Source organism: Mus caroli, unplaced genomic scaffold (genome assembly GCF_978045245.1).
Source record: "Mus caroli unplaced genomic scaffold, Mus_caroli_1 scaffold_4, whole genome shotgun sequence".
Lineage (NCBI taxonomy): Eukaryota > Metazoa > Chordata > Mammalia > Rodentia > Muridae > Mus > Mus caroli.
In genome coordinates, this window is record NW_028227259.1 from 144,332,808 (window position 1) to 144,345,934 (window position 13,127).

At 54.7% G+C, this 13,127-nt stretch overlaps 1 protein-coding gene across 2 annotated transcripts; it reads left to right on the forward strand.

Annotated features, from left to right (window-relative positions):
- Positions 1-606: 606 nt before the first annotated feature.
- On the forward strand, positions 607-11,684 carry Mafk (MAF bZIP transcription factor K). Of its 2 annotated transcripts, none has more exons than XM_021163780.3 (3): positions 607-794; positions 8,254-8,333; positions 9,209-11,684. In XM_021163780.3, exons 2-3 carry the CDS (start codon positions 8,298-8,300, stop codon positions 9,641-9,643), a joined length of 471 nt encoding a protein of 156 aa, XP_021019439.1. In that variant the 5' UTR covers positions 607-794; positions 8,254-8,297; the 3' UTR covers positions 9,644-11,684. The 2 variants fall into 2 exon arrangements, with proteins under 2 accessions (XP_021019439.1, XP_029333697.1); XM_029477837.2 differs by lacking the exon at positions 607-794 and adding an exon at positions 1,100-1,437.
- Positions 11,685-13,127: the final 1,443 nt, after the last annotated feature.

Sequence of the window (13,127 nt, forward strand, 5' to 3'; positions counted from 1 at the left end):
TGCACAGTGAGACCCTACCTCTGTCTCAGACACGAATCAAAGGGTCAGAAGAGGATGCTACATACATATCTCTTTCTCCTTTGTAGGGTGCATCTGCCTTGCTGATTATGTGGTGTAACTGAGCCACTTCCCCACCTTGACGTGGACTTGGTGTTAGGTCCAGAACATGGTCACTAGCCAATTGGCCTCTATTCTCTCTGCCAAGACCCGGGAGGCTCCAGCAGCCTCAGTATCACAGTGGGTGGCATAGAGACATAATGCCCAGGCTGAAAGTTCAAGGAAACGTGGGGTCCGTAACCAGTGTGCGTCACGCTCGCCTGTCACCCCCTACTTTGGGAAAGGAGCACAGACCCCGCCCCGGGTGTGTTGGAGATGGACAGGGCCACGAGCTCAGCAATGAGACAACTGCACGTGGAAGCCTGTAGGAGGAACCAGGGACTGGGGCAGCGAGGGGCGTGGCCATCAGGGGCGTGGTCCCGACGCGCGGCCAGAGAGGGCGTGGTTTTTGGTGAGCGAAGAGGCGTGAGCAACAGGGGCGTGATCACTAGGGGCGTGGCCATCGCGGGGGCGGGGCGGTGACGCGCTTCGACGCGCGATCCCGGAAGCGGTGTCAGTACTGGGGAGCCGGCGGCGGGCGGCGGGTGGCAGGGACTTGTTGTTCTTCGCCGAGTCGGAACGAGAAGTCCGAAGCGCGCAGGCGGAGACGGCGACTAAGGGGAGCGCGAGAGCAGAAGCGCTTGTGAAGAGTGCGTGTCCACAAGGAGCCGCCGCGCCCGGCCCCGCGCGCGATCCGGGTGAGTGAGGGGCTTCGGGAACTGGGTAGAGTTTGTGCACCTGCGGGAGGAGCACCCCGAAGGCCGCGGGGCCCAGCCTGGGCCTCGAGCACGTGCCACGCGGGACCTGGCTCAAGGCCCACGCGGGACCCACCACGTGCGGGAGAGTGGCACGCCGGAGCCGTGCACACCTGGCCATTTCCGTCGGCGTAGAATTCGCCCCCACCTCGCCCCCGGCCGGGACCCCGAAAGGGCCTGAGTAACTGGTGTCACTTTCTAATCAGCTGACCGGCCAGCGGTGCCGGATGTGGAAGCTGTGGGTGGGGAGCGAGGCAGGTGACCGTCTTGGCCAGCCTATCGCTTCCGTCACTTTCTTCAGGTGTGGTCTGGGGCCAAGGTCCCATCCAACTCTGAAGTGCGAGGTTCCCTTGTAGGGTGAGCGATAGGCGTGTTAAGAGTGTGCATGTTTAAGAGCGTGCAGCGAGAAATCAGAAGCAAAAACTCTAGCAAATTACAGGTGAAGAAAGCCTCGTGGGTCCTCGGTGCCTAGATTAGATCTCTTTGCGGGAGATGGACTCCTCTTCTGGGATCCTTACACATGGAGATAACAGCCAGTCCAGCCTCCTAGAACTTGCCCCGTAAGAACGCAGTCGGTATTTGAGAGGTGAGGCAGCTTGGTGCTCTTGTTTCTCTTGGGAAGTTAGTCTGAGCCTCGCTTTTCACACAGCTCTCATTGCTAACACAGATGCACTTTAACAGTTCGCCCTCCAATGGATGGACAGGCACTCACCTTTCTCTTGCCAGGTACACTCAGTCCCCAAAAGCTAGCTTGTGTCAAAGCTGGTAGGTAGTTCACCCCTTCCACCTCTGTGGAGTCACTAAAATTAGCCCTGGGACCCCAGAGGTTGGCACTGCTGAGGTCATACTGTGGCAGCAACATTTCAGAAGGTATCTGGTGGAGTGCACGTGGGTACTTTGATGCTTTGAGCTGGTGTTTTAGGGCCAGGTAACTTCTTTCAAAGGTGTTGGTCTAAAGCCATTATATTATGGTGGCACATGCTTGTACTCCTAGCACATGGGAGTCTGAGGCAGGAAGATCTTGAGTTTAAGGTTAGCCTGGATTGCTTAGCTAGTTCAAGACCAGCCTCAGTTACATAGCGAGACACTGTCACACAAAACCAAACTGAAACAATAGGTGTGAATTTAAGCATGTGGATGGAGTCAAGAAAGCTGTATAGGCAGGACCTACCTGCAGCCCATGTCACTGGGGACAGCCCTCACTGATGACAAAACCTTCCTCTCTCCTTAGATAAATCAACAAGAGAAATGTGGTGTTTGACCTTGGTAAAGGAAATGTGTCTAATGTGATAACTTCTTGTGATTCCAAAAGAAAAGATTTACTAGACAAAACACAAAGCCAGGCTTTGCTGGAATACATTCTCCTCTTGTTCTCCAACTGAGCTGGTCTTGCAGGGCCCTGTTCCAAGTTCAGGGCTGTGTACTTTCCAGGTAGTTGCTAAAAATGGGCGTTGGATGGAGGGTCCGGGGAAGCTCTGTTTTCCCGAGAGTCTGCCGTCTCTGTGTCCCCGCCCTTTCTCTAGCACCTCAAGGCTTCTGGTGAGTCTTTTCTGGCCATTACTTCCTAAGGACCCTCAGTTTTTAGTCCCTGGCTCTACCAGCCCCAGGGCTTGTTTACAGTTTCTGCTAACTCTTTCTTGCAGTCTAGACTAAGAAGCTGTGTCTGTTTTTGCCCCGGCTGTTCTGAGTCTAAAGGTTTCTTGGGGTGGACTTTCTGGATCTCGGGTCTAGTCCACACGGGAAATGGAAATCAGGCCAGCTGGGAGAATTCTCTGTGTGGCCGATCTCTGGAGCTATAAACAGTGACTCATTCTCCCGCCCCACCCTCCCTGTCCCCTGCTCCGCTCCGGGAAGATGCCTGGTCACTCGTATTTACTTTTGCTTTTTATAAGTCACACATGCGTTCTGTTTCCTCTTTCCTGCAGTTTCAGGAAACTGAAAGTGTTATCTGAAAACCTATAGAGTTTCACAGAGGTAGACCTGAGCCCCAGTGATCAAACACCACACTGCTTGGTGTTGGGGAGGATACTACGGCCTTGCTTGCTTGATGGCCTGGCCTGAGGTCAGAGGTCAGGGTTAGAGGATAGGGGCTGTTGTGTCTGATGACACACCTGTCAGCTCTTCCTTGGGGCTGTCTGGTATGGTAGGGGGAGAGCACACACCCTCCACTCAGCTTCCTTTTTTGTCTGAGTCCCCGCCTCTGTCTGTCTATAAAACAGACCTTGATACCCTGAAGGAGCTGGTATCAGCAGCACGCGTGCTCTGCTTAACAGCAGTTGATTGTGCATGGAAGCTGCTGAAAGAATGTTCTAGAACCAGGTCTAGGTCCAGGGAATAGGCTGGCTTTCCAAAGACAGCAATTAGGAGGGCTTTCAGGAAGAAGTGGAAGTTGAGGGTAGAGTGGAGACCCCATATCCATCATAGCCAGGAACGTTCACCAGCCAAAGAAGGAAGCCCAGACAGGGAAGCTCAGAAGGGAACCCCAAGACCTACATTATCTGTAGGACTAAGTCTGAGGCACCAAGATCAGAGTTGGGGATCTGTTACACCAAGGTCCAGAGAAGAACTGGACCGTGCATGGGGCTGGGTAGGTCAAGAGCTGGTTCTGTGATTCCAGCACTTGGGAGGCTGAGGCAAGAGAAGACCAGTCCCAGACTAGCCTGGGCTGTACGAGGCTCCATCTTAAACAAACAGGTCTGGAGAGATAGATAACTCAGTTCATAAAGTGTTTGCTTGAGCCCACATAAAGATGTTAGATGTGGTGGCATACTCTGTCATCCCAGTGTTGGGTAGGGAGAGACAGGAGGATCACTGAATCTCTCTGGTCAGCTAGCCTAACCTTTGTGATTAGTTCCGGGCCACTGAGAGTCCTGGTTTCAAACAAGTGAGATATGCCCAGTGGGGTGGCTCAGGGGGTAGAGGTGCTTGCCATCAAGCCTGGTGACCTGAGTTCAAAGCCCCAAGACCCACATCGTAGAAGGAGAGAACTGACTCCCAAAAATTATCCTCTGACCTTCACACCCACTTTGGCAAGTACACACGCGCGCGCGCGCACGCACACACACACACACACACATATGTTTGGGCTTAGCTGTTTCCTGGGGACATCCCCAGTGAAACATGGAGAGTAGAAAGTGGCTGGAGCCCCAGGACCACCAGGGATGGGCCAGAGCCACTCAGTCAGTCATGGAGAGGAGGTCAGGTTAGAGGCAGAGGGAGGGCAGCCACAGTTGAGGGAGGTGTGCAGTGCACCCTGCTGTCAGCCTCGAAACTGCTTGAGTCACCTCTGCATGTCACTGGGATGACACAGCTTCCTGAGATTGCAAGCGCAAGGTGACCAGACGTCCTCTAGGCTAGGCAGACAGTTGTGGCTTATGGGAGGGCGGCCAGCCAGCCTGAGCTGGGTGGAGATGCCCAGCCACGCGCTGTGGGAGGACGGCACAGTGAAATCTTAGTGGTCTGCAGTGGCAGGAGCTCATTTGATCAGCTGTGTTGTGGTTCATCAGCATGTGGCCGCTGTCTGTCGGGGATGTGTCAGCCCCAGGTGTCCTCGGGGTCCTGGAAAGGGTGCTTGGCTTTGGGTATTTGTGAAAGGCTCCCGAACAGAGGTAGCCACATCCTTAGTGGCTTTAGGTTCTGTGGCTGCCTGCTGTCAGGGTGACGCTTGCTGTCTGGGGCATGAACCTGTCCCCTTGGACAGACTAGGTCTCTTGTCACCCACCCTGCTCCCTTCCCCCATTCTGGGAGACCAGAAACCTGAAGAGCACACATCTTGGTCAGCTGGATTGGGGGCTGGAGTTGCTGTCACTCCGAGGAACAGGGGTACCACTCAGAACCCCCAGGTTGGTGTCACAGTTGCATCAGAGTGAGATGATCCATGTTATACACTACCTGGGGAACATGGAGACCTTTTGAGACGGAGACCTTTTCTGGTCCACCATAGCACTAGTAGCAAGGTCTCTGTAGCTCCCTGTCTGTTTGTCTTATGGACCTGGACATGGTCCTTCTTGCTGTGTGCTAGGACTACCAGGATGTCGTGCAGGAGAGAGTCTTGATGCTATAAGTGCCCCCAGTAGTGCAGTCAGTGCAGTGGAGTGCTGAGGGACTGCTTCTGGGGAGCAAAAGTAGGTAGGATAGGAGATGCTCTGCCTGCTCCCTCACCCCCATCCCCTCTCCCCTACGAAAGACAGTCTGCTAGCATCTGCTACCTGCTGCCTCTGGGTGCCAGGCTGGACTCCCTCGATCTGCGGCAGTGTGCCTCTCTGCTCTTTATGCACAGGGCCTCTTCTATTCCAGTCCATCTTGAAATGGAATGACTGGCCACCCTGTCCCTGCTGGCTGGCCGTGTTTATCAGAGGAGCTGGGCTAGGGTGGGGATAGGTTCTCCCTAAGTTGTCCAGTCTGACTTTGAACACACTCTGTAGCCCAGGTTGGCCTTGAACTTGTAGTTCTCCCAGGGTCTAGGATGACAGGCCTGGCTTGGCCTTCGATGGGTAGGTTGGGACTGTACCCAGGTGCTTGGCGTACACACACTGAGTTGCTGAAAATCTCTGTCCCTTAGATCGTCCCCCATGATTGCAACCAGGCAGAAGGGCATGCATGCCTCTGTCTGACTCAGGGCAAACGTGCACCTCACCTTTCACCTGGACAGACTTCTACAATGTTGGTCATGAAGGATGGAGTCTGAGTTATTTTGACAGGGGGTGCAGGTGTTCCTGCTGAACAGGGTTCCAGAAGCTGAAGCCTAGCTGGGGTGGGGTAGGCTGGGGTAAAAACATTAGCTCAGTCTAAGTGTGCACCCAGGACTCCTGAGTGGGGGCTTCTCGCCACTTGTCATCTCTGGGGTCTTTTCTCTCATCCTCTTTTTCTGAGGAAATGACCCCAGCATTGAAGGGGTTGGCATTTGTCTATGGCCTCTGGGGTTTACTTATTTTTAAGCCAGCTTAGGTCTGAAGAAGGATCCCTGAACTCAGAACCCAGCAGAAGCCCACAAAGAGGGTATGCATGGAAAGTGCCAGGGAGGGGCCCTTCCTGCTGGCCAGGTGGTCTCCATCCAGTGGTCAGTTGACTCTCGTGGGGTCACCTGGGGGCAAGCCCCTGCCCCGTGCATATCCTGGCCACCCAGCTGTCACGGTACCATCACTATGGCAATGGAAAGATTCCTGCTCCAAGCTGAGCGCTGGCCTGCACGTCTCGGCACCCGTGGGTCTGAGTTGATCCCCCCTTCTTCCAGGCACCTTCCTTTTCCGCTGGCAGTGGCCCCTGGGGCCCGTGAGCATGCGGGTGGGAGGGGTGTCCTTGTGTGGGAATGTGAGCCGGCTCTGTAAACAGCCTGTGACTCACCACATAGCTATGTCACTGACGCTGTAGTTGCAAGTTGGAAGAGATGCCCAATCCCTCCTCCCTCCTTACACGGAAAACTTTCTCAGGGCTCCCGGGGCTCCTAGGCGCCCGGCTCGTGAGAGTTCCTAATGGAACAGCCCAGGACCTCTTTAGTGCCACTGTTAACCTAGCTGGAGCTGGAAGTGATCTGTGGATGATGCATGTTCTCCCCGTATCCCCATGTGATCTCTCATCGACATTGGATCACCCCCACAAGCTCTGGTCCATCTCAGGTCCCAGATGGATACTGTGACAGGATGCGTGCTGCTTTACCTGAGCTCCTGGCCCTGCCCCTCTCCTGGTCGGCCTACTGCCATTGCCCCTCAGCATGACCAGTGAAGTCACCAGGGTACTATGTCTACTACCTTGTCTCTTGCTGATGGCTTCCTGGGCAGTAAAGGTGGCGGGCAATGAGACAGGACCCCATCAGAGGTGGGGTCACCGTGTAGAGAGACAGAGCCTAAAGGCCCCTCACATCTGTGGGGGAAGGAACGGGGGGGTCCTCCACTGTCTTGTTCATGCCTGTCCTCCACACTCTCCTTTGTGTGATTTCCCTGGTGTTCCTTGTTCTGTGCCCATCTTTGTCAGGGTTTGAAAGACAAGAGCTGGGGGTGTATCCCACTTTAAAGGCATCCCTGTCCCTCTTACCCCTTCCCCACTTGTCAGGGAATGAATGGGTTTGTTTACTGCCTGAGAACCTCGTGTTGTCTTTCCGCACAGGCTTGACCCACAAGTCCCAAATGCTTTTGGGCTTCTCTGTTGCCATGGCGACAGTGGGGGGTTGGCTACATCCCAAGGTCGTCATGGCAACTATCAGAGGGGAATCATGCTTGGGATGCTTTGGCTGGCTTTTTCATGAATGATGAGGGTGTGTGACACAATGCAGACTGGAGAATGAGAAGGGCGGGCAAGGGGGCTGGCGGGCTGGCCATGGGGACAGGGCCTGCCAGACAGCCCAGTAAGTCTGCCAGGTGGCTGGAGTTCTCTGCCTGTGTCTCTGGCTGGATCCTCTGAACCTGCTACCCACCAGTAGCCCCCACCCCACCCATAGGGGCCTTGGGGTCACTCTGAGGGGCTGGGGTGGCCAGGGAGGAGTGGTGATGTCACAGCTGCAGTGTCCTTCACAGCGGTAGGTGTCCCTTGGGTTGCAGGAGGGTGGTGCTGTGGAGGAGTGGCAGGTGTTCTGTACCCTATCTGTCTTGGGGGTGGGGGTGTGAATGAGGTCTCGGGAAATAGCCTTACTTCTCTCCCTGGTGAGCCAGGCTGAGATGGGAACACCAGGAGCTCTTGCTAAGGGATAGACACTGCCCCAAGGCCCTCTCCTTCAGAGTGGAGCACTGCCGATTATAGAGTTGGCTATGCGGCTAGCAAGTCCCTTTGGTCTTGAGGATGCATGCAGCACCTGGTACCCCACCCCCACCCCCCGCCCCGGCTGTAAATATCTTGTCTGCGTTCAAGAGGGCACCTAGAGCAGAAAGCAACAATTGTTCGTGACTGGCAGTTATTCCGCAGGGCTGATGGCATCCCTTACTGTGAGCTGGATGGGGGAACCAGATGGCAGCCCCCAGGGACGTAGGGGTCTTGTGTGTTCTGGGGACTGTTGCTGGAGCAAGAGGCATGGTTGGATCTCATTCCTCCCTGCTAGGCAGAGGCAAACTGGCCAGGGTGCCTGCTCCACAGTGCTGAAGCAGTAGTTCTTAACCTGTCTGTCGCGATCCCAAGGGTGCCCAACAACCTTTTTATGGGGTGGGGGTGTCACTTAAGTCCATCAAAACGCACAGATATTTACGTTACGATTCATAACAGTAGCAAAAGTACAAATATAAAGTAGCAATAAAAATAATTTCATGGATGGGGGTCACAAGAACATGAGGGTCACACCGGAATATTAAAGGGTCATAGCATTAAGAGGTTGAGAGCCACAGGCTTAAGGGCAGGCCTGCCCCATTTCCAGGAGCTGCTACTTAGAGGTAACGACTCCAGCTTGCTAAGTCCTAACCTACCGTTTCTGTCTTTCCAGACACGATTTTCTGGTGGTTCCGTCCTGGTGACAGGGCCCGGGTTATGACGACTAATCCCAAGCCCAACAAGGCATTGAAGGTAAGGCGGGCAGGGCCAGCATGGGCTGTGGCGGGCTCTGCCCTGGCATGGCACAGGGGCAACTCATCCTGCCCTGGCAAAGCCCCCCCTCCCCGGCCCCCTCACAGCACTGCCCTAGAAAATGAGGTCAGCTTTGTCCTCAGGAATTGGAGAAAGAGGAGGAGAGGCGGCTCAGTGCCCTTGATACCGAGAGAGGCAGCTCACAGGTGGGAGGGCGGGAGGGCAGGTGTGGAACAGATACTGGCTACCTAGGGCTGCACCCACAGGCCCTTCCTCTGCCCAAACTTGTCCCCCACCCCAGCTGCCCTCCATCCCAGGTAAGCACAGTGGTATCCTCAGGTAAGCTGGTGTCCCTTCTGCCAGGCCTTACTACTCGATGTCACTATCACCAGAAGTGCTACTGATTCAGCTTCCTTGTCTCAGAGGCTCCTGGGTACTGTGTGCTGGGTCCCTTGAGCGAGCCCTGACCAGCCAAGATGCAGGTTTTGCCCCAGTGGGTGGATGTCAGGGAAGGGCAGGCCAGTGCTGTCCCTCACCTAAAAGTGTTTGGCCAGAGCATCCAAGGGGGCAAGGTCCCAGTTCCTGTGTCCACAGAAAGCTTTAGAAGTTGACCAAGACCTTCCTGAGGGAATGGCTGTCAGGTCCTCCCTGTTCAAAGAGGTGTCATAGCGACAGGAGCAGGGCTGTCTGTGGGTACCCTGCCATGGGCGTAGTCTTGGAGTCCCATGCTGCCACCCTGGTGCACAATGGGAACACAGGGCAGGTGAGAGGCACTGCTGGGCCTTTGTCGTATCAGACCTTAGCCTTTGGTGTTTGTGTGCCCGTCCCATAAATTCTGTGTCCCTGTTCTGACCGCTGCTCGTGTGGCTCCTTAGGTCAAGAAGGAGGCGGGCGAGAACGCCCCTGTTCTTAGCGATGATGAGCTGGTGTCCATGTCAGTGCGGGAGCTAAACCAGCACCTGCGGGGGCTCACCAAGGAGGAGGTCACTCGGCTGAAGCAGCGGCGGCGTACACTCAAGAACAGAGGCTACGCAGCTAGCTGTCGCATCAAGCGTGTGACACAGAAAGAGGAGCTGGAACGGCAGCGTGTGGAGCTGCAGCAGGAGGTGGAGAAGCTGGCTCGAGAGAACAGCAGCATGCGGCTGGAGCTAGATGCCCTGCGCTCCAAGTATGAGGCCCTACAGACCTTCGCTCGCACCGTGGCCCGAGGGCCTGTCACACCCACCAAGGTGGCCACCACCAGTGTCATCACCATCGTCAAATCTGCCGAGCTCTCCTCCACCTCTGTACCCTTCTCAGCCGCCTCCTAGTGTCTGCTGGGGCCGGGCAGGGTGCGGGCAGTGGCACAGCCCTCATGCCTATCCCAGGCTCCCTGGCACAGATTCCTCATGTCTACCTGCCCACTGTGAACCCTGCGGGGCTGAGGGTAGGGACAGCAGGGACAGGCAGATGCAGGATAAAAGGGAAGCTCTCAGGAGCCAGTGCCGCAAGCAACCCCCTCTCAAATCTCTCCTTCCCCTGGGGGTGTGTTTTTAGGAGCTGGCAGGAACCACATGGCCAACCAGGATGAACAACTCTAGGCCCCTGCAGCAGAGTGTGAGGACTCCGTCTTCCACTTCTCCGGTGCCTGCTTGTCAGCACCGTCGGTGCTGTCCCCTCTAAGGGCCTCCAGCTGGGGTGGACACCATTCCGCCTGTCCCTTTCTGGGCTTGGGCCTTCTTGTCCTTATCAAAGGGCGCTACAACCTGCTTTAGCTCTTAGATAGAGCCAGGCTCATGTCCTGGGAAACACTTGCAGGGGCTAATGTCTGTGTTCCTGTGTGTACACAGGCTACCATCACAGCCTGTGAAGACTGGAAACTGCTGGCCAGGTGGCCACATGGGAGAGCCTGTCCAGTATGTGCGCTGAGGGTTGCACAAATGTCATGGAGTGTCCCTGGAGGTCTGGTTGGCTGCCCATTGTGGTGCTGCAGGGGCCGCCTGTCCACAGAGCCAGCAAACAGCCAGACTCGGGTTCTCTGGGGCTTAGCAGAGGGGAGAGGCGTGAGAGGAGCAGGTGAAGCCTGAGAGGTGCCGAGAGAGACGTCGTCGGTGGCAGGTGAGATGTGTGTTGCTGCAAAAAGAACAGGAACGAAGTAGACAGGGATAGTGTGGAGTCCTGGCAGCCGAGGTCCAGGGGATGTGGAAGAGGCCTGAGAGGCATAGTATTAAGGGACAGAGGCTGAGTCTGGAGGGCCTTGTGGACACACCCATGGTAGGCAGCATGGACCCCAGGCAGACTGTAGGTTGCAAATACTCTGCAACTTTGGTGCCCAATTGTTACCTGCCTTTTCCTCATTCATAGAGCTCTGGGGCCACTGGACATCTTGCGCTTTTTTACTGAAGGACTCCTGTCCTCCAGGTCCTGGGGGATATGGTAGACAGGGAGTCAGGGGCAGGCTGAGTCACAGCCAGGCACTTAGAAAGCAAGCACTGTTGGAACCATAGCCTTGGTAGGTAATCCATATTGGATATCAATAAGGACCATGGATATTTAAAGAGAGAAGATATTATATATATATATATAAAATTATGCACACATTTTATCATACAGATTTTTCATAACAATTTTCTTTCCCAGTTTGATACTGTAGATCTTTATTAATGCAGAGTAGGTTGGACAGTGGGGTGGGGAACGAAGGCCCAGGGTGCCAACAGCCTTCCTCAGTCTTTCTGTGGTGGCACTGGGCATGCTGGGTCACTGGTGAAGCCTGCTCCAGCAGGTGTCACACTGGATGAGTGGTCTCCGGTTGGGCTACAGTGGTAGGCAGATGACCACTGACTGTGGCTTGCTGCCCACGCCTGGCCTGTGGTGGTCTTCCTGGGCAGAGGCTCTATATTCTTGGCCTCCAGGGTAGACAGGGCTGTCAGTGCTACCTGGAGCACCTGTGCAGGGCACCTGCCTGGAGGGGCTGGGAAGGGTGTGAGCGCGCCCTGTGGCATTGTGTCACTGAAATTTCATTGTCACAATTTAATATATGGACATTTTTATTTAAAGATAAAAGTGAATTTTCTGTCTTGTTCCTTTGACTTCTGAAAGTAAGCTTTAACTTTTTCAAAAGGTGACAGGGACACATGCTGTCCACGCAGAGACCTGGCATCCTCAGCCACCTGCCACTTGGCAATTTCATTTCAATATTTATTTTTTTGTGCTTTTTTTTCTCCCATGTTATAAATTATTGAGAAAAGATCAAGATCACAGACTGTTGGCCCCCTGTCTGCCCCCTGCCTCATGGCCACCATCTAATTTATTGCTGTACATGTTGCCGTGACTGCTTTTGTATCTTTGCAATAAAGAATTTCCTGTTTGGGATGCTTCTGGTGTCTGGATGGTGCTGTGGTTGGGAACCATGCACCCTGCCCTGCAGCTTGGGCTGGCCCTTCCCTGAGGAGGCCTAGCTTCCTGGGCCCTCCCCTGGGAGTCGGGTTATAATCCCAGGCTGGTCTCCTAAAATGTAGGGACTATCGCCAGGTGACACCTTTCTACCTACACGCCTAGATCATCTGCAGATATGTCCCTCAGTGTCCAGGATATGCTGACTGGAGGCTTCTGATGGCCAGGGCAATTTGTGGGAGCCCCAGGAACCTGAGTAATCCTTGTAGGGTGGGCCATGTCACCTGCTTGGTCCCTGGCCTCTCTTGGGTGAACACGCAGGACATTGCAAGAGGGCCAGGGTCTGTGTAGGGCACAGCTCAGTGACGCTAACAGAATGCTCTAAGGACTAGTGCTGAGGATGGCTCAGTTGCTAAAGTGCTTGCCTTGCAAGCATGAGGACCTGGGTTCAATCCCTAGGAAGCCAGGTGCATATTTGTAACCCCAGCGTTATAGACGCAGAGAGAAATAAATCTCGGGTGCTCACGGGCCAGCAGGCCTAGCCTACTTGGTGAGTTTCAAGTCAGAAACAGCCTCTAGCGAGACCAGGTTTCTCTACAGCTGACTCCAGAATCCCCTGTCCCCAGCCTATAGCTTACTTCTGTCTCTGGGTGCAATCAGCCTTTGGGTAGACAGACTATAAAAGGAAGCCACACCCACACCAGGTCCACTCGGCACAGTGGTCAGCACAAGTTCAAAATGGCTCAGCTACACAGTCTGCTGTGTAAATGTGAGGATCAGTGTTCAGATCCCAACACTCGCATAATCCCAACAATTGTAGGGGTCAACGCAGATTCTTAAGGCTTCATCCAAATTGATGAAGCTCTACGGTTCAGTTAAGAAGCCCGGTGTGAGCCGGGCGTGGTGGCGCACGCCTCTAATCCCAGCACTCGGGAGGCAGAGGCAGGCGGATTTCTGAGTTCGAGGCCAGCCTGGTCTACAAAGTGAGTTCCAGGACAGCCAGGGCTACACAGAGAAACCCTGTCTTGAAAAACCAAAAAAAAAAAAAAAAAGAAGCCCGGCGTGGTGGCGCACGCCTTTGATCCCAGCACTCGGGGGGGGGGGGGGGGGGAGGGCAGAGGCAGGCGGATTTCTGAGTTCGAGGCCAGCCTGGTCTACAGAGTGAGTTCCAGGACAGCCAAGGCTACACAGAGAAACCCTGTCTCGAAAAACAAAACAAAACAAAAAAAAGCCCTGTCTCGAAAACTTTAAAAACTTACTGGAAAAATAACAAAAGAAAACACCCAGCATCGACGCTCTGGCCTCCTTACAAATGTGCACACGTGCATACACACCTGCACGTGAAATGGCAGAAGGTTGTGCCAGGACAAGTCCACTTACTGCCTGGCAAGCAGCCCCCTCCTCGCACCCCATGGGCTGGAC